The following is a 19,723-nucleotide window of genomic DNA, read 5'->3' as shown; positions in this document are numbered from 1 at the left end:
AGCTTAACTTCAGCGTGCACAGGAAACTACATACAGCCAACCACGATTTCTTCAGTGCGTATATTCAACTGAATGTGTACAAAACGCTGTGATCCCTGCCAAGCAGAACCAAACATTCCCGGTCTGAAAGGAGCTCAGTCACGGTATTTTGGCCGCGTACAAAATAACCTTTAAATTGAAGAACAGCTGAAGGTAGTAGTGTACTAAGATGGAAAAACACCATTTGAGAGATAATAATATAGCGTATATTATATAAAGGAGTCGAACAAGGATGGCTTAAGGATTGAGAAGATCCACACGGATTACAAATGCGTAAGCTAAGGCTAAACTTTTCAAGATTCACCCACCGTTAAGTAGCTCCTTCAAAATTGGAAAGTATGTGGCGATCTCACCTGGACGGCTTGTGTAGCAATAGGTACAACGCACGTGCGAATCTTAAACCTTTTAATTCTTTTGTTTGGCGACATTTTTTGCTGGTTTTGTCGCTTTTTGCAGCTCTCTAATGTACTTTCCATTTAAAATTCCACAGTTGATTCGACGTGACACTGAGGGGTCACTCGAGACAATTATTCATTAATATTCAAGGAAATAATGGAAGCTTTTCTAAGAAAACAAAGAACGCTAAACTTGTCGATCTTTTCCAATAGAATTTGAAGGAAAGAAGACTCTAAATTTCATTCTACAACGACGGTTGAGCATAAATATTTACCTTTCATACTCACTCCTTGTTTTAAAATCGATTTCTGTGCGTCTAAGCTTCGATATGGGGTAGTAACACTTGATTTCGTAACCTCGATTTCGTCGTTTCTTCGTGAACGTTCTTCGTGTACGTTCTCTATGTTTATTGATAATCATATCAGTTGTCAAACAGAGAGAAGTATTTGATTATCAATAACCAGCTAGGAGAATAGTTTATAGCTGGGGACTCGGACTCAGATGTCTAATGCTCTGACACCTCTCAATTTAAACGACTGATTTCGAGGAACATCAACCGTTCCAACAAGCTAAGAGGTACTCCTTCTTCAGTTAATCGTTTCGCACTTACATTTACATTTGAATTTTTCCAGTCATGAATCCTAAAGGAGGGTCCTGCTATAAAAGACACCGATATTGGCGCAAACGATCGGTTAATGTCAGGTTTTAGGCCGCATGATTTGCTTCAGATCTCGAGTTCCCACTCCAGACCAAAATTAATCGTGTCGAGTTTTAATTCGACAGTACGCGCTCAGCCTGATCGACAAAATCTCACCTCCTTTGCTGTCCAGCTGGATTTCTTCTCTGACAGTTTAAGCGTCTCTTTCACTCGCTGCTTCATCTCGTCCAAAGTTCGCAATCCCGTGGACGGAACACCGAGGGACTTCATTGTTTGAACCATGTCCATGATATCGTCGATATCGTCGACTCCTTTTTCCGCCATATTCATTAAAGATACGTTAAGCGCGTATAATCTAATCTAAATGAGTGACAGTGTTACTTAGACCCATGAAAGACGTCACGGCCGAGATGTCTCTCGTTGTAAAGTGTAGTTAAGTTGAAGACTTCTCTAGTAGGTCATATGAACCATCCTTTCACAAATACGGCATTTGTAACGCTGTAGCGCGTCATGGGCTAAACCATTAACAACGTGACAGATCACGCATCATATAGCCAATCAAAAGGTTAAATTGTTGAAATATTTAGTCCTTAGATAGAGACCACCTTATTATCTGCAAAGCTCATGGCTATGAAACTTCTCTGGTGTTTATGGCTGTCTCATACCGTACCGAGTTGGGATTTTATATGATCATGAGCGAGCTCGGACGGTTACCCGGAAGTTGCATTGATGTACTCGTTTTATTTGGCGCGGCCGGTTTAAGATTTTGCGGCATAATATTTTTCATGATTAGTCAACAATATTGTCACACTAGGAACCGTTAGACTGCCGGTTGTCGGTATTCGGTTATAAAGATATCAATGCAAATGGAGCAGTCTGATTCGTCAAGGTATTGTGAGGTCACCGGCCACGGCATTCTTGGAGACCCAGGGGCAGTTAGTTGGGGCGGGACGAAGTAAACCCGGCAAAAATTGAAGCCAGCCCACGAAAGTTTATAAGTAAGGCTGGAAAACACCCTAGGAACTGAAGTCTCTTCAGACAATTTCCAAACGGCTCTGCAAATGCTGGCCCCTGTTTGGGCACAAAAAATAAGCTTAAGCATAAACGAAAGTCCGCCATTTTGTTTTACTGTATCGGGGAGGTATGGAAGCGAAAATGAGCCAATTATCCATTCTGCCCATGCCTACGTGTTAACGCGGACTCTGGGAACGAGATTGGTATTTGTTCTGTGGGCGTCTCACTACGGTAACCGTGGGCGCTTCCACCATACCAGACCGACCAGTCAGAGACCAGTGGGCTTTCCGAGGAAAAAGGGAACGACATTTTCCGATCAAACCGGGCCAACCAAAAGGAATGGCTCTTACCATTTTTTATTCATTTTCCGAATTCCCTACATAAGTAAAATCTACTGAAGAGTAGGGCAATGAACGGGTTTGTCCAAATGGAACGGCAAATTTCGGTCGAACCGGTCAAAGTGGACCACCTCCAGAGGTGGTCCCGAATATTCCGGTAGGAATATTTACATACAAACACTTTATTTAACCACGGTAGAAACATCAGTGATATCACAAGATCGAGATAAAAAAGGAAAAAAAATGATTCAGATGTTTGTCGTGTGGGAGTACGAGAACATTCGGTGATTGATCTCATTTTTGGAGTTAATATAAAAGATCTAATGGCTCTGACGTTAGATGGAAGGCTACTCCACAGACGTGCCCCACTGTAGCAGACACTTCGTTTTGAGAAAATTGGTACGGGGCCTGGGCAGAGCTTTTTTTTCCCAATCTTTCCGAGTCCATAGTCCGTGCTGAAGGGTTTAAATAGGCCTTTCAGGTACTCCGGAGTCTAATCATTCATACTTTTAAATATTAATTTCAATTTTTGCTTTTTCCTTCTGATATAGAGACTATCCCATCCTAGCTTAACGCAGAGGGCGGTAGCGCTAGAGTGGTAATCAGACAGGTTATTTCTCGATGATTCGTGGCTTTGCGTGATCTCTCGTAACAAGTGAGTTGAAGGTATTCTGATGTACCGCAAAATGAACAATGCTGACGAAGGAAAAATATGACATGGTTTTGGCCAAAGAGGTTATCAACCGTTTAGAGTAAAAATACTTTTTACAGTGCCACTTGACGAGGTTGTTTTCTTTAGATTTTTGACAACTTTTTGAAAACTTTGTCTTTTGTTTAAAGTAGGAAATCGAATTGCAAGAACTGCGAAGATTGTCGTAACTGTCATAAGGTGAGTGTGGATCTTGACAACTCTTCTTCACGTTGTTCTTGCATTCTGATTGGCCATTAGAAACGAAAGCCATCAGAATATTGTCAAAAAGATGTCAAAAAGCTGTCAAAAAACAGAAAAAAAATGTTTCAAATGGCAACCGTTCGGCGATCTTAAATGTAACACAAATTATCTACAAGTATGTACAAGTTTAGCACGTCACAATCCGTGGATCGACATGAAATGTTGCCTTTTTTGGCTCTAAAACTTTGGTGTAATATCGTTTTAAAAACCTCCTCTTCAAGCATTATGTTATAACGATAGATCTTGTCGCTTAGCAACGGCTTTGACTAAAACTACAGCCCTGTACATCCAGTTAAAGATAAACCGTATTACAAGTTGCATGTTCTTGTCTCCTGGAATCATAGTGTTTTATACCACCACGGAATTGTGAACCAGATTATTGACTTCTGAATGGGCAAGCTGCTGTAACGTTTTATGATGAATGCTTGAAATTGTGAGAAGAAGAGAACAAGTGATGGTAATAGCAGCTCATACTGTCCACTTAAGACATCTTGTGTCCTGGTGTGTCGACAAACACTTCACACAGCAATATCTTGCTCCACAAGATACACAGGTGTAGTTTGAAGGGAATGTGAAGAATAGTTAAGGGTTCACAGATGACTCATTACCACACTGACAAAAACAAACATTATAAAATCAAGAAATGCCACATCCTCGGAGACCAAGGGGTAGTTAATCGGGGTGGGATCAAGTAAACATGGTAAAAATCGAAGCGCATTGAATCCTCTTTGCATTTACGGCGTCCGGCTGCAACTAACAGCCACTGGGTCTCTGAGCATAGCAGCACCAGGAAGAGTATAGCTGATGTCACATTTGTTGTGTAAGAACACACAAAGTTACTCTGGAAATATCCTGATTGGGATGAATAACACATGCAAATAGCTACCAAAAGTACATCAAATTATTGTGGTTACCATTAATTATAACCCACGCTTAATTTTTGCACAATTCTATTGGCTACTTTATGTCACGTGTTGCAAAATTACCAGGCAGTTATCACGCAATAACCTACACCTGGGGCAATAATTGCCCTGCGACTGTTTCTGTTGAAAAGAAACAAAGCTAAAAAGAATAAATCTAGCTCTAGAATTTCACCTTTTCATCTTTATTACTTTTCATAGAAGAAAAACAAACTCTCTGAGTGGAATCCGCTGATTATGACATATTTTTTAAAAAAAATGGTCGGCAATGCTGTTCCGATTAGCACAGAAGTGGGAGGGTTATAAAATAAATGAACCCCTTTCTACCTCACTGGTATGTTGGCTGATAATGTCCTTGGCTGAGAGATTGTCCTCAAAATTTCACATTTGCCCTCGAAGCTTCACTTCTCGGCCAAATATTCATTTTTCAGACAATATCTCAGCTGCAGACATTATCAGCTGACACACCAGGCGCCAGAAGGGGTTTATTTACTAACTATTAATTGTGAAATAAATTCTGAAATAAAGGATATCCACAGACAGAGCAGAAGTGCCGTTCTGGAAACTTTGATGGAGGTACATTGGCTGAGTTGTAGGATGGTTCCCCAGCTTCAGCTTCCTGTTGCTGGAGAATGAAAAAAGATGACAAATGACCAACAAATAAACAGGCAAAATTATTAATATGGGTTTAAAGGAAGCATGTAGATTTACATGCAGTGATAGGCCGTGTGGAAGTCATCACATTTAAATGACAAATTATCATATCTGTTGACCATTATTTTGCTAAAAGTATGAAAACTTGATCTCACACTTACTGCCTCTTCTAAAAGCATGGCAAAAGTTCTTCTAAATCTCTGATGAACAAGAACAAAATCCCAACTGAGCATTAAAAATCTCAAAGTCATGGCTCATTATCAAAAGTATGTAGTATTGTTCTTATAACAACAGTTGCTAAAATCCTTTTGGGAAATTTGCAAGCAACTTACAGTAATACATCACTGCCTCTAACAAGAACCTTTCACATGAAGAACTTCAAGTTATGATCAGTGGTAGCAGCAAGTCAGTTACAAAACAATTACTGTTCTAAAATTTCTAATGAGGTTAATCAATTGCCACAGCAAGTTAAATAGGGTTTAAGTCTGTGTCAGGCCAAATGGTCCATTCACCTGGGCAGAGAGGCTCTGTGGGAGTAAAGCGAGGTCATTGAGTTGTGTTTTCAGGACTTCAACCAAGAACCTGGACAAGTCTACATGTAGGTAGTGCATGGCAACGATTAGGCCACCAAACCTTCCTATCATGTCATAGAGTCTCTTTTATCTAGGGTCCTGTGGCCAGATAATGATGGTGCTTCCACAAGTGTTTTATAATGCTTACATTACGAGGTGACAATTTGTGATCAAGTGCAACAAATTACCATTTTAGTTACTTAGCAAACTGCAGTAATATGTTTGCAGACCTGTTTAAACAGCTCCCCTGTTTTAGATTTCCTTTTCTTCCTTTTATCTACAAGGTGGGACAGGACATGTCACAAATGCGGAATAATCAGCTCTGCTTTGTCAGGCAGAAAAATTATACAAGAAAAAATGAAAATAATTTGGGTATATGTACATACACAACTGTAACTTAAACTACTACATGGAGGGTATTACAAGACTGTGTGGTGATACATATTTTTATTTGAGTGCAGATGGTATCTCTCATGAGTGAGTGCAGCAAATGAGTGAGGAATACCATAGACAAATTAGAACACAACAGCAACAAAAAATACAAATTTGTAGTCTCAAGTGGCCATGTTCTGTTCTGTTTGACATACACTGTGCATATTGATAGAACATCCAAATCTAAGACACCTGGTTTTTTTTTTTTTTTTCATTTCAAAAGCACCAAAAACAGGGGTCACTTTAACTGAGATCAGGACTGCAAATAATGTAAGGAAACATGCAAATAAAGTATGTTTACTTCTCAAGAAAATGTTTACTCATTTTCTGAGTCAGAAAGTTTGCATTTGACTTTGATGATGTTGAAAGAAAAATCAAGCAGTCACATCCCTTATTGGTAACCATTACGACATCCACATCCTCAAATGTGAAAGATGAAAATAGTACATCATACAGTTCTTCACTGCACAGGATGAAGATATTAAAATTTAGGAATAAAAAAGATCCCGGTATTTCATCAATATCTATAAAATAAACACGACTGTGTATTTCTTTAAACACCAAAGGCGAACGGTAACTACATATATGTGCCATAAACGATGTCAAGGATCCTCATGTTTATGCTTGGGCCAAAACTCATGGCATGGAACTCGCGCTCTGCTAATTCTACAAGATACAAAAATTGCCCATTGTTTGAGAACATAACCAAAGCCACACAGTATAATTCTGTGCAAATGAATTAGTGTAACCCTCAGATGTTATGAAACATTTTCAACAAGTTACTGATCTGTGCAAACTGAACATTACAGAAGCAATAACTGTTTAACCATTTTATCCTTTGAACACTCAAATCATTATCATCATCATCATCATTATCATCATCATCATCATCATCAAATTTGTTGTCATTGGATCATCTTTGTCATCATCATCAATTCTACCTCCCAAACTGGAAAATAGGACCCTAAATCAACTGCTACTGGTCAATTTAAGAAGGATTAGCTGGGATGGCCTTAATAAGACTTCTACATGTAGACGAGTTATAATAATATAGCAGCCACAAAAGCACATAATACCAAATTACCTTCCATGGTGTCATTAAATGCTGGAACCTTCATTTTGGCAGGGACTACTGTCAGGTGAGAATGAGGATCATCTTGGAAGTTGTCCTTTTCCAAGGCATCTAGTTGTCTTTTCTGACGTCTTTTACGTGTTGCACTGTCAAGAATTTTTCTACTTGAGATGTCCCTGATTCTTCCTAATGGTATCAACAGAACATATTTATTAATTATACCATTCAGTCCTCTCTGATCTTTAACTCTCTTAATTTTACTCCCATTATGACGGTACAGATATGCAAACTTCTGAAAGTAATCTCTTCTGAAAACAACCCTCCTCAATCCACACCACTCTCCTCCCTCACCCTGTTAGGAGGGAAGGGGGAAGTCCTCAGTCTGAGTTGCACATCACAATTTCAGAAGGTTTGCACATCACTGTCAGAATTTCATCCAAGGCCACTGATAATATCAGAAATATTTAAGTCTGTAACATGTTCTAGTTAGTAGCTGGGTTGCCAAAATATTCTATCCTAGGATGACTATCAGCCAAATTTAATAGTTAAACAAAGTATAAGATGGAAACAAAGGGAGAAGGGGAAAATTAAAATCTGCAAAGGCTGTTTCACTTTGTCCAGAAATCACTGTTTGATTTTAAAACCTCTAATGTCTATGCCCATTTTCTTTTCTCTTTGTCACAATATTTTCATAGGAGTGGTCTAATCATTCTTTGTCAATTCAGTCCATCATGTCACCATTTCAGAGCCATGTCAACTGTCAGAATTTACCCTATCAGAGCCTCATACATGTATATGCAAAAAAAAAAATCGTTATATGATAAGTCCCAAGTCCCATTTGGGTTTACTTTATATATAATTTTCTTCAGTTGCACACCCTAATTCTGCAAAGCTTTAATTTTCATTTCTAAGCCAATTTGAATATTGCTGCGTGTAGCATGGTTTGTTTGTAAGCTTCTTTGTTGTTTCATAAGTCATGATTTGAGATCACTGATGTCAACTCGCTGACTTCTTGAAGCTGATGAAGAAAATCGAGATTGACTGATTGCATGATAAATTGGTCGACACTTTTTTGTCCATCACAACTTATTGCAACACAATCAGAACTTCTGATACCAATGTGGCCATTCATGGATCGTAATAATTAGCTGGTGGCGAGAGTTTTTTGCGACCATATCATACTACCTTGTTTACCACACATTCCTCGATTGATTGAAATAAATATACACTTCAATAAGGACGGATTTAAAAGCCTTAAAACAATGCAAAATACAGAAAAAAGGCCATACCAGACTCGCGGCGGTCCGCCATCTTGAAAATGACTAGTGCCAGCTTCTCTCGGGTTTGTGTTTTACGCCTGGCGGAAATTGCCATCATGGCTTTGAAGCGCGAGGTTCAGCACAAAGTTACGCGAGAAAACTGGTTCGAAAATCACCCAAAATTCAACGAAATACAGTCATACGGATACTACAATGGAAAGCCCTCGATGGCAAGAGCAGCAATGACAGTTTACTTAGATCTGTGTGAAAGCAAACATTGGTTTAGCGTGTCAATCCATCCCTGCGAGTCTTTGAAGTTGGTTTACATCACAGGAAAACGAATAAAGAAGTCCCCATTTGATATTGTAGTTCCAGTTACGATAGACACAGCTTTAACAACGGAAGAAATTCAGAACATTGTCCAGGAAGTTAATCTATGCGAAGAAAAAGAAGTGGAGGAAGACACGGGAAATGAACGTGTCCCAAAAATGACAATGGCTTTTTGTGAAGCAGATTCTACTGTTGTGTATTACGACTTTTTCCAGGGTCTTGTTCCACCGGATCCACCGGCTGAGGAGGAAGAAGAAGTGAAACCCAAACGAAAGAGGACAAGACAGAAAAGGGAAGCAAGTCAAAAATAAAATGTGTTAGAGACAACCCGGAAGAGTGCATCTGTATTCACCGTACATGTGTATTTCTACAACCAGGAGTACAACAGCCTCTCATCCATTTCCTGGGTTTGTAAAACTCAACCAAGAGCGATAGGAGGTGGCTTTAGTTGTAGCCGGGCATTTTATAGCTGGATGAGACAACTCCCTCTAATCTGCTTTATTTTTTTTGTTTTCATTCCTCCCTTTGGGCTGTCATGAAAACTGATATTAACTAGCTGGCAGGACAGTTTACTCACAATGCCAGTGTAATTAGTTTGACAAAATACGTCATTTATGCATGCTAATGAAAGTTGCTCTAAAATAAGTTCCTTCGCATTCCTCTGGTAGAATAAGCCATGGAAAAGTTAATGAGCAAAGCAATGAGCTCACTTTGTTGACTGACTCACTCTCACAGCTTGTCTGCTGACATGTTAGGCCCCATACATAACCATGCTCACAAGCTATTGGGCCAGGCTTCTTTATTTCATTCCTTTCAAAAAGAAACTCTGTCAGATTTTTGTCTTCCTTGTATCCACTAACTCAACTTTAAACCTCACTCGACTCCACTCACTGGGCCATATTTGTATTCTCAGTATTGGGCTGAACTGAGGCTAATGCAGGGAGTCTTTCCAGATGCAAAAGACATTAATCTCTTTTTCATGATGTTCCCCCACATGAGCCCCCAGTCCAATACTGAGAGTACCACAATGGCCTGTTCTAATACCATTTGTATAGCAACATTTTCTACAATATGAATAATGATGTCATTAACAATCATTACTAATATTATTTTTCACTCCACATTGCTAAATCCATCAATTTTATTATTTTAATTTCACACTTCTTTGGTTACATGTGTACTACTCTTACAAAAGAAGTACATCAAAAACATAAATAAAGCTACCAGAATTAAGTTTGTAGCAATATTTACAAATTTTAATTCCGTCATAAGAATATTTACAGTATTTCCTTTTCATGTTTTATCTTATTTTGACTGATAATATGTCCCAAGTTAGCAATGCAAATTATTTTGACAAAACCTATCTTGCTACTAATGAAATTAATTTTGTTTAACAATAATGCCAGTAAAACCCGTCAACACTTGTTTCAATTTCTTTTGAAAGACAAGGTTTGTACTCTTTTGGGCTTTTGAAATTCCATGACTTTCCATGACCTTTACCATGATCTTTCCGAGTTTTCTATGACCTACACTGTATGTTAAGCAGTTGTTCTCAAAGTATTGTCAAAATAATCTATTATTTAAGGTATTTTCCCACATTATGACACATGAGTGCTTGTGTTAATTTTTTTACTGGAATTAACTGGTTTCAAGACTTGTCTGTTGTTTTTTCTGAACTTTTGATTTTTTTTCCTGTTCATTCTCAGAAAGTTTCTTGCTTTTCCATGACTTTCCATGACTTTCCATGATCCACACTTCAATTTCAGGCCTGGAAAATGAAATTATAAAATTCCATGACTTTCCAGGTTTTCCATAACCCGTACGAACCCTGAAAGAGTACTTCATCACTAACTTCTGATTTCTGTTTGTCAGAAAACTACATGTAGCTTATTAATACATCCTTCCAGACTGGTACTGGTAGGCAGATGGAGGTTGTTGCACCGGCCCTGTTTGGTAATAGTTTGTTTGCTGTTTTGGTTGCTGTGTATTGTACAGATTTCCTTGTTGCTGTGTGCTGTACTGGGCTGGATACTGCAATGAAGCTTGTTCAATCTCCTGTGATCTTCTTTGGCGAACAAGTGTCTGCAAGTCCTTAAAGTGACGCCTTGTGATCTCTCCTAAGTCATCAAACACTACAACAAACCAAAGAGATTGTGTAGTCAGTTGCTTTACTACAAACCACAGTAGAATTAATGACTTCTTATTGACTGAGCGCAAGCAAAGTTCTGGGGAATATTGGCACAAGGTGGTGGCAGTATGGACCGAGTGCAGCGAGGTCTGTACAGAAACCACTGAGGGCCAACATTCCACAGCACAGCTTGAGCAAGATAGGTTAGTAAGTAGTTTATTATTTGGCACTCGGGCCATGCTTGAATTTGCATGCTTTCAAAAATGAAATTTTAATAAACTTCTTTAATAAGACCATTTCCATAGAAACGGAGTGTAGGGCAAAAGACTCAAAATCTACAAAAACTCTACTTCCTACCTCTGGCATTGTAAGCATGGTCACCAGATGCTACAACTTTCTGTAAGAAGTGAGCCATAGCACCCGTAGCAATAACTCGCTGAACCAATGGCAGACCTTCAAAATACTTGAAATCAACAGCAAATGGGTTGAGTGGAGCTGGATACATACATAACTTGACAACCTCAGCAATGATGTCCCATAGTTTGGTGTCTGAAAAAAGATAGTTAAAATAGTTCACTTTGCTATGTTTTTTTTTTGTTGTTGTTACTAAAAAATGTTAATGACATTTGTTCCAAATTGATCAATGACTATATGGAATTAATCTATTAAAAACCTTAGAGAGGAATATTCCATCAGTTCAGCCAGTCTTTGATTAACCAAGACTTGCTCATTTAAACACAATGGATGGATCAAATGGCAATTTAAAACACAAATCATAAAAGCTATGGAACACATGCAAAATGCACTCTAGAAAGCCCTGTAGAATTTTGCACACTTTGAGGACCTATATGTACATGTATGATACAAAATATAAATAAATATAATTTATTATAAGAATTTTACAACTGTGATTAAAGCGAGCTGGAATAACAGCTTTTAAAATTACTGACTATTTGTAAAATCACCTTCAGTTGGACTTTGTTCCAAAATAATCTATAGCCAACCTGCTGTAGGACAAGTCTCAAATTTTTAGACTAAGTGAAGGCAAGGCTTTTGATAATAAAAGTGAAATTGAGTAAGACTATGCAGCCTGTGCTGGTATAACATTGAGTGTATCACCTCTCTGCTTCCACTCTGCTGTAGACTTGAGTTTCAATGGACTATCCTTCTGTTTCTCTTTGCCTGAGTCACCACAAAATGCCACTAGTCTTTCATGGTTTGATCTCACCTAATATGTTGAATATAATTTAGTCACAAAATTAGATGGATCAAGCTACACAAGGGTCTTTGTACATTGTACATGAATGCAAAAAAATGTGCTTTTGAGGAAATTCCTCACAGGTTGGAGGTATAAGTGGTCAGCAAATGAATGATCAGACACAGTCTCACACTTGGTACATGAAATGTGTGCATCCCACAGGCACATGTATCTCTCCAGAAATGTAGCTTTTTAGATTTGATTACTAGCCAGCTTAAATGTACAAAATAATGTAAAACATAAACTAATCAAAGTGTATACTCCATGATTTTTTTCTGCAATTGTGGGCTTTCATACATAAAAACACTCAATATCATAGGTACTTCTTACAAACAGTTTGCAACTGCAGAAAGTACTTATTTCCCATTGCAATATACAGTCCAAACCAGTCACATGTAAATGCACCTTAAGTTATCACTTATTAATAAATTCTGCCAAATTATATGGAGCATGCTCTTACCCTGAACCAATCCATAAATGCTGTAGTTTTTATTTTGTTTTTTTTCTTTAATTTTGTTGTTCTGCTTTATTTTTGTTTGTCATCTCCATTAATAATTTTTTGACAGTTTTTGTTTGTACGTTTCTGCAGTCACCTACTTCTAACCAAGAGTAAGATCAAAATCAATTGAGATTTTACATGTATATAACAATGGTTCTCAGATTAGACTTTCCACGTTTTTCATTGGCCTGTTTGCATTTCCATTGCATTGCGACAAACTGGCCTCACAAGAGTAGTAGCAGAGTGTATATAGTTTTATGGTCAACAGTCATTTTCAAGACTGGACCACTCTATAAAAAATGCACTCACCCAAACATATGGGCAGCTGTAGCGAGCGTATGCAGCAATAAGAAATAGGGTTGATTTGTCATCCTGTAAAAATTCATATGATCAGTGTTATATTAAAAAAAGAAACCATTGAATGGATATTAATTAAATTGAAGTATCATAATGAATGCCTGCATGTGAGAGAACTACTACATGAAGTAAGATTGCAAGCAACTTAACCAAGGAATCAAGCTCACACATTGTCTATTGTACAGTATACAGTAAGTGTACATTATTTGTTAAATGGTGAAACACACATGTATAGTGTGATCAATGCAGGGTTCTCCCTTGTTTTCCATACAACAGGTAAAAGAGCATTTTAAAGCGGTAAAGCAATCAGTTGAAAGGCAGCCTTGTTTATTAGGTCTGCTCTGTACATTACATGGAATTGAAATTTGCCCCATTCTTGTCAACTTCAATGTCGACCTTAAATGAAACCTTTACAGATACAAGTTTTACCCTCATTACTAGGTAGTTTGTGTGAGTATTAAATACAATACAAAAGAGTAATGGTTGTAAGAACGTTCCTTAATTGTGATTTTCTCATTGTTCCTGTCAGCTTGTTTCAGCAGTAGGACTTAAGAGCTACCATAGAAAGCAAAACCGGTTTTTTCTAAGTCGTTTTTTTTTTTTTTTTTTTTTTTCAGACACTTGGTCAACCTCTTAATACATGAATCATCAATAACTTGCTCTACTTTCTATCCTGTCCCCTTATTGAATTGCTCACCAGAAGAACATTTCAAAAAAGGAAAGGAACAAATAAAAACATACTTTTTGAAAAGACCTCCATCTAATTAATAATTATGCATTACAGTTTACTAATTTTACACCTTTGGCTTTAGATGTCAAATGAAATCAAACAGCATTTTCATTTTTAAGTGTTTTATTCTTTGTCTTAATTCTCTTGCCCTAAAGTCACAGAAGAGTAGGCAAAAGCCACTTCCAGGGTATCCGCGCTGTGCTTACATGAGGTGTCACGGCAAAATCAGCGGTTGTCCCTCAAAACCAAATGAAATCGCTGCATATTCATTTTCATTCATGTTCTGGAAGGGTTTTATTGTCAAGGATTCTCTCAAAACGTAGTCTGAAAATAGATTTTAAACACTTTTGACCTGAATGTGGAGCATTTCGTGACAAAGATGAAGTTTTCGATCACTACACGTGAATGTTGGTCAATTTAGCAACATGAGTTTTCTAAAGCCGATAGTTAAGTTGGAAGTTCATGGAACTGATTTCCCCCACATTGCTTGCAAATCAAATACTTGCAACGTTTAAAGTTACTTTACCTGGCACGTAAAAAACTCCGATGCACATGTGAAGAAATGACATCTGTCCGGCAAAAATTCACGGCTCTTGTCTCGAAGTTTGAAACCACAGATAGTACTTACAAACCATAGCCTGCGCAGTTTATTTTTTAATCTGTTTATTTATTCTTTTACAAGGATAAAATACCGATTACGTCAGTGACACAACTATATATTTTTTTTCTTTTACCTGTTGAACTTTCAAGAATTCCAAGGGATTTTAGGCGGTAATGAGTGTTGCTACAGGCGGTAAATTTTACCGGTTACCGCCTGAAAAGGAGAACACTGTCAATGCTTCTTCTCTTCATCCAAACTTGCCTTTATGAGCTGTCATTTTGCAATGAAGTTTTATTTTGAGCTTTAATTAGAGGGGGCAACCCTAGTATGGTGCAAATTCAGTGCTTTTGATTGTCTCCTTCTCCACAACTTTTCTTAACAGTAGCGATTAATTTTAATTTAACTATTTTCTGTTTGTAATTTAGTGGGGTAAATCTGTAGGAAAAAAATACAGACGTCAGTGGAATCCCGATTTCTCGAACTCTCAATTTTTTTAACCTCCTGATAACTCGAACCAAAAGTTCTTTCCCGTCCTCAGTCAAATGCTGTACATAATTTTACCCCTGATTTCTTGAGCTATTTGATTTTTCCAAGCAATTTTTGTTTCCCTTAGAGGTTGGAAAAATCGGGATTCTTCTGTCAGTAAGGCCCGGTTCATACGTCGCATTTCTGCCGTGTCGAATTCAATTCAACAAATTAAATTCGACAGAAATTAGACACCTGAATTGGCTGCCGCGTTTCTGCCGCACGTTCGACTGGTCTTGTCGCATTATCCAACAGAAATGCGACACCGATTCAGACGTCAAATTTCTGCCGTTTCGAATCTAATGCATACATTATGTTAATGTACTGAATATGCGTAAATGTTTTCCTGCCAAAGAAAAAGGAGAAACTTGACCATTCTCGACCCAATACAACCTGAACATATTTGCAACACATACTGCTCCGTTGTCAGCCTTCTCCTTCTCGTTCCATATGCGAGAAGATTTGTATGGGAAATGTTGCTGGAGAGCAAGGCCTTGATCTCCAACAACTTTTTCCATACAAATCTTCTTATTTTTTTCAAAAATTCAGACCATCATAAAATCTCATTCTTTAATGATGGGGGCCTCAAACTTGGCCATTTTGATATGTTCGACAGCTTTTTCAATTTCTGGCATTCATTACGTTATAGCCCATGATTTTATGAAAAGTAGATCACATGATGGCTTAGCTGCAAAGGGCCTATTATAAATAATGCTTCTAAGAATCAATGTACCTTTAAATCAATGTCTTTATCACTGGGGCTTGCCGGTGGAAGGCCAATGTCCATGAAGCCATATCCGCTTAAGCTAAATCACACAAAAGATAGTGAGTTACTATGAATATTTAGCTGTGTACATAACTCAGATTACTAACTGAGTTCGAGGGCTGTACTGTAAGTAATGGACCCAGTTTTTCCCCAGTTTTTCTTCGTGCTTGGGCCATAAATCAAAGGGGAAAAACAAGGATCCATAACTTACAGTATGGACTGAGAAAACGAGGTTAGTAAGATATTTATTATATCTCTAATCTCTACGGGTTCAGGAATGATTTCTATTCACACTGAATGGCTTAAAATTTCTGATGCACCTCAAAAGCAAAACGAGTCAATTTGAAATCATGGTTAAGTGACTCTTGAGTCATTAGCAGGTTTTTATACACAATTTCAGAAGTAAAAGAAAGTTTTAAACTTGTACTTGCTAAAAAAGTTCAGAACACTTGGCAATAAATCACAAAACATTTGGGTAACAACTGAAAAACAGCTTTAAAATTTAGCGGGCTGTACAGAAGAATATGGCCTGCCAAATTGACCAATCACAGCGTGCATACTAACTGAGAAATATAATAAATAATTTGTAATATACTAATAAGAGAAGTTAAAAGGTGTGACTACAAAAATGTGCAAGACTAGGTGTTACAATATTCTGAATTGTGCCAAAGTCAACAATTTATTATGTAAATATTATTATTTTCCTCATAAGTACTACACCTGTCCATGAAATTTTCACAATGCCCCTTTATAAATTAATAAATATGAATTAATAAAATACTGAACATTAACATAAATTACATTAAACGTTGAGGATGATGATTCCTGTGTCTAATGTGCAGTTATCTAAAATAGAAACAAAATTGTATATATGCAATATATTAAGTCGCAGCAATTGATTCTACCTCTTCTGGGTGCTGGCTGACATGATCAAGGATTGCCTAGATATAAAAATAACAAATTAAAATAAGAATAAAAAGTAAATTAATTTTTTTTTTAATATTCTATCTGCATGTCAAGGGAGTGAATTTAAACATAAGAAGAAATGGCATACATGTACATATTTTATATAGAACTTTATAGTTTCTGGAAAATGGAAAGAGTGTCTAGTAGGAGGAACTGATATACAGTGTACAAGTTCAAAGCTGTAAAATATTATCATAATGTCAGATTTTTTAAATTGTAGTTACAATGTATATATATGTCTGGATTTATGAAAACAACATTAAAGAAATTGTGCGCTGTTTAATCTCCAAAGTCGATGATATACAAATTAAAAAGAATGTCAGTCTGTTAATTTTTTCCTCCACTCTCTTATCTTACCTTTCTTGCTCTCCTCTCTCTATTTTAATTTATTTCTCATCGCTTGGAGTGATTTTATGGCCTTTAGGAGTTGTTACATCAAAGTGCATATGGGTGATCGATTTGGTTCAAAGTATTGGTCAACATGCTTTTCATAACTCCAGTAATGCATACATGTAGAGTTTAGCAGGTGAACCGTGAACCAGTACAAGATGTCCCATAATCTACCCAAAAATTATATATACTAAAGAGGCCCTGTTCAGGTAAAATCTCAACATGTAACATGGCATTGAAACAACAACAACAACAACAACACAAAAGCTGATAAAATGATGACAAATAAGTAAGCACAACTTGCATTGCAATTCCAACGTGAGTATCTTTCAAAATTCAGACATGAAAAAGTTTGAAATTCAGATTTAGCAGGAACTCTGAAAATTTCCCCTAGAAGATAAATAAATTTAAATGGTAACTTTTTTGTGGAAATGGGGTGTCTAGTAGGAGGAAGTGATATGCAGCATACAAGTGCAAAGCTGTAAAATAATACATCATAATGTCAGATTTCTTAAATTCTAGTTCTAAAGTAGGCCTTTCTTTTTATTATTTAAATGCATAATGCATAAATTATTATTGTTTCTACATACTCATTTCTTGGTAAACTCCCCAGGCTGTCAAATGTGAAACTTGAAGTTCCTTTTCTTGTCTTTTCGGAGGATGGTGAAGCATAATATGACCAGATTTCTGGGGACTTAAAACATAATTTATTTATTTATTTATTTTATAATAACAAATGAATCTTTAGTGTTCTACATGTTCACAGGAAGTCTGTGAGTAAAAACAGCAAATCAAAAATCAAACGCTATATTACCAAACGAGTCTAGTAAATATCTGGACTAGGTGAAGTTTTAACTGGCAGCTTTCTCAGCTCAGGCAGGCACTACAGAGTATGATGTCAGATCACATAGCTGACCCTCTCAGGTGTTTGACCTGAGGCAATATCACAGGTCCTCTCTTATTTGGAACAATGCCTAAAGTATGTTTTTGCTTCACATTCTTGTTCGTTCATAATTACTGTCAGTAGAAATAGGTCAGACTGAGTGGAGTAATCAAATCTGTCTAGAAAATTGGACAACTGCATAGGGGGAATCCGATTTGTTTGACCACAAGTACAGTATGATTACAGACAGAGGATGATGACACAAATTCCTGTTACCAATTAATCAAAACTGTAACAAAATTTATGACTCAATAACCATTGGTTAAACATCTTGATAGAAAATAAAAATTTCAATAGTACAGAGTGTTTTCATCAAGGTGCACAGGAAGTGGGTACATCTGTCCAAGAAAGAGCACCATGCAGGATGCATGTGTGCTGTCCAATTACATGTATTATTATACATTGAAATCACTATCTCTTTTCCAATTGACCGAAAGCATACAGTGAATTTTTGAAGTCAGTGCCTGTGACGTTTTCTAGCGGCAGATTATACAATAATCATGTCAAGGACACTCAAGGTCACCGGTAGTCACATCATTTATAACCATGGTGCATGATTTCTAAGGGTAATTGAGTGAAGTTCGCGTGCTTTGTGTTGCTTGCCGTCAGTGAAGAAGCAAAAACATGATTTCCATTTTTTTCCGTTCAATGTATAATTTATAAAAAAATTATTAGATTCCGTTTTTTGTGATATCCAGAATAATCAAGGTCTCGGTAAGGGATATCAGCCAAAGCCAAAGGCTACCCCTACCTCAACCTTGATTATTCTGGTTATCACAAAAACCTCATCCAACAACAATTGTTTACACTGTCTAATTGGAAGCATGATGCCTACAGTACACTGTCCTATTTGGGCTAAAATCAGGCTTGTTGATAGCCAATCAGATTTGTGTATGTTGTTATACTTTTGATTAGAGCAGTAATGATGCATACCAGTTGATATTTTGTTAAACTGAAATTTTTAATTAATCTTTATGTTACATAAAATAGTGTACCTTACCATGGGCTCATTCAGGACTCTGCAGATTAACTCTTCTCGACCTCGTAAGTAGAGAGCAAAATACTTGAAGCCCTTGGAATGTAATTTTTTGATAAAAATAATAAAAGCAAAAACAATATTATTGACATAACACCTTTTATATCTACAAAATCAAGTTATAAGCACTTCATCAGTTTGAAATTAATTGAAATCTTCATTCAATTCGGAAAATTCGAAAAAAAAAGGTTTCAAACAGGTCCACATGTACCTTCAAACAACCACCCCTCAGCATCTCGTTTAAAAATCCTTGCAATCTCTTCTTTTCCTAAGAATGGGAATGAAATTTAATCGGAACACAAGCTTATCTTGAGGTAGTATAAAACAACTTGCTGTACTAAACAGTTAGTTTGTAAGGTTTCTACCCTGCCAAAAAGACAATGCTTATTTCAGCCATCATTTTTCCCGCAGAAACTACACAGGTGCAAGCTTAATTTTCTAAGATTGACTTTTAAAGCAACGAATAAGCAACTCGACATCATCAAATCTTCAAAAGAACATACCATTTGACTTAGCTGTGGAGACGCCATGTTGTTCTATTCCCAAGCAGCCTGGCCTTGAGAGGCAAGGCCAGGTACCTAATTGGGCGCGCTTTCTTTGAAAAGCTGTTGAAGACGACTCGATCGTGGATTGGTGCTTCTTGGTTTTGTGTTCAATTTGACGAAATGGGTTTGAAATAGCTCAGGAAATGCCGTTAAAACATTTTGAACATTGTCTGGGGCTTTCATGGTACGATTTAAAGGCATCGTGGTTGAATGGTTGAGCAGTGATTGCCTTTTAAAACCGGTTAAAGTGGCAGAGATTAATTTGCATCGGATCAACATCAGATTGGTCAAGGTTTCGGATGGATTTACGTTTACAAAGACTGCTCGCTCTTGAAGCCAGACT

General features: G+C 37.2%; 4 protein-coding genes across 4 annotated transcripts in view; 1 reads left to right on the top strand and 3 right to left on the bottom strand.

The window, feature by feature from the left end:
• The window catches only part of LOC145491649 (uncharacterized), a 39,506-nt gene extending 37,914 nt beyond the window's left edge, over positions 1 to 1,592 (bottom strand). Inside the window, exon 1 of the mRNA XM_081470860.1 lies at positions 1,250 to 1,592. Within this exon, the coding sequence (XP_081326986.1) occupies positions 1,250 to 1,423 (174 nt within the window). The 5' untranslated portion in view covers positions 1,424 to 1,592. The remainder of the gene's footprint in view (positions 1 to 1,249) is intronic.
• A 239-nt stretch (positions 1,593 to 1,831) lies between these two features.
• Positions 1,832 to 8,358, bottom strand: LOC145491666 (zinc finger HIT domain-containing protein 1-like). Its single transcript, XM_081470897.1, has 6 exons — positions 8,337 to 8,358; positions 7,060 to 7,233; positions 5,774 to 5,820; positions 5,133 to 5,171; positions 4,851 to 4,942; positions 1,832 to 3,968 (listed from the first exon to the last, which is right to left on the bottom strand). The coding sequence occupies exons 1-6, from the start codon at positions 8,356 to 8,358 to the stop codon at positions 3,866 to 3,868; spliced, it is 477 nt and encodes a 158-aa protein (XP_081327023.1). The 3' UTR covers positions 1,832 to 3,865.
• LOC145491665 (tRNA-splicing endonuclease subunit Sen15-like) lies at positions 8,359 to 8,954 on the top strand. The gene has a single exon (XM_081470896.1). The coding sequence runs from the start codon at positions 8,366 to 8,368 to the stop codon at positions 8,945 to 8,947; it is 582 nt and encodes a 193-aa protein (XP_081327022.1). The 5' UTR covers positions 8,359 to 8,365; the 3' UTR covers positions 8,948 to 8,954.
• Positions 8,955 to 9,010: 56 nt separating this feature from the next.
• Positions 9,011 to 19,393, bottom strand: LOC145491662 (uncharacterized). The gene is made up of 10 exons (XM_081470893.1): positions 19,339 to 19,393; positions 19,047 to 19,103; positions 18,800 to 18,871; positions 17,447 to 17,550; positions 16,406 to 16,441; positions 15,468 to 15,540; positions 12,831 to 12,893; positions 11,884 to 11,992; positions 11,122 to 11,313; positions 9,011 to 10,768 (listed from the first exon to the last, which is right to left on the bottom strand). Exons 1-10 carry the CDS (start codon positions 19,363 to 19,365, stop codon positions 10,527 to 10,529), a joined length of 975 nt encoding a protein of 324 aa, XP_081327019.1. The 5' UTR covers positions 19,366 to 19,393; the 3' UTR covers positions 9,011 to 10,526.
• Positions 19,394 to 19,723: the final 330 nt, after the last annotated feature.

Source organism: Orbicella franksi, chromosome 7 (assembly GCF_964199315.1).
Source record: "Orbicella franksi chromosome 7, jaOrbFran1.1, whole genome shotgun sequence".
NCBI lineage: Eukaryota > Metazoa > Cnidaria > Anthozoa > Scleractinia > Merulinidae > Orbicella > Orbicella franksi.
The sequence above is the reverse complement of the archived record's forward strand: the minus strand, read 5'-3'. Positions and strand labels throughout refer to the sequence as shown.

Coding starts and splice junctions, on each gene's coding strand:
- LOC145491662 (XM_081470893.1), bottom strand. CDS start 19,365: ATGGCGTCTCCACAGCTAAGTCAAATG. Junction 19,104..19,338: donor CTCCACAGCTAAGTCAAATG/GTATGTTCTTTT, acceptor TCCCATTCTTAG/GAAAAGAAGAGATTGCAAGG. Junction 11,314..11,883: donor AGCAGAGTGGAAGCAGAGAG/GTGATACACTCA, acceptor ATCTTTTTTCAG/ACACCAAACTATGGGACATC.
- LOC145491665 (XM_081470896.1), top strand. CDS start 8,366: ATGACTAGTGCCAGCTTCTCTCGGGTTTGTGTTTTACGCCTGGCGGAA.
- LOC145491666 (XM_081470897.1), bottom strand. CDS start 8,358: ATGGCGGACCGCCGCGAGTCTG. Junction 5,821..7,059: donor ATTTAATGACACCATGGAAG/GTAATTTGGTAT, acceptor CCCACCTTGTAG/ATAAAAGGAAGAAAAGGAAA. Junction 4,943..5,132: donor CCATGCTTTTAGAAGAGGCA/GTAAGTGTGAGA, acceptor TTCATTCTCCAG/CAACAGGAAGCTGAAGCTGG.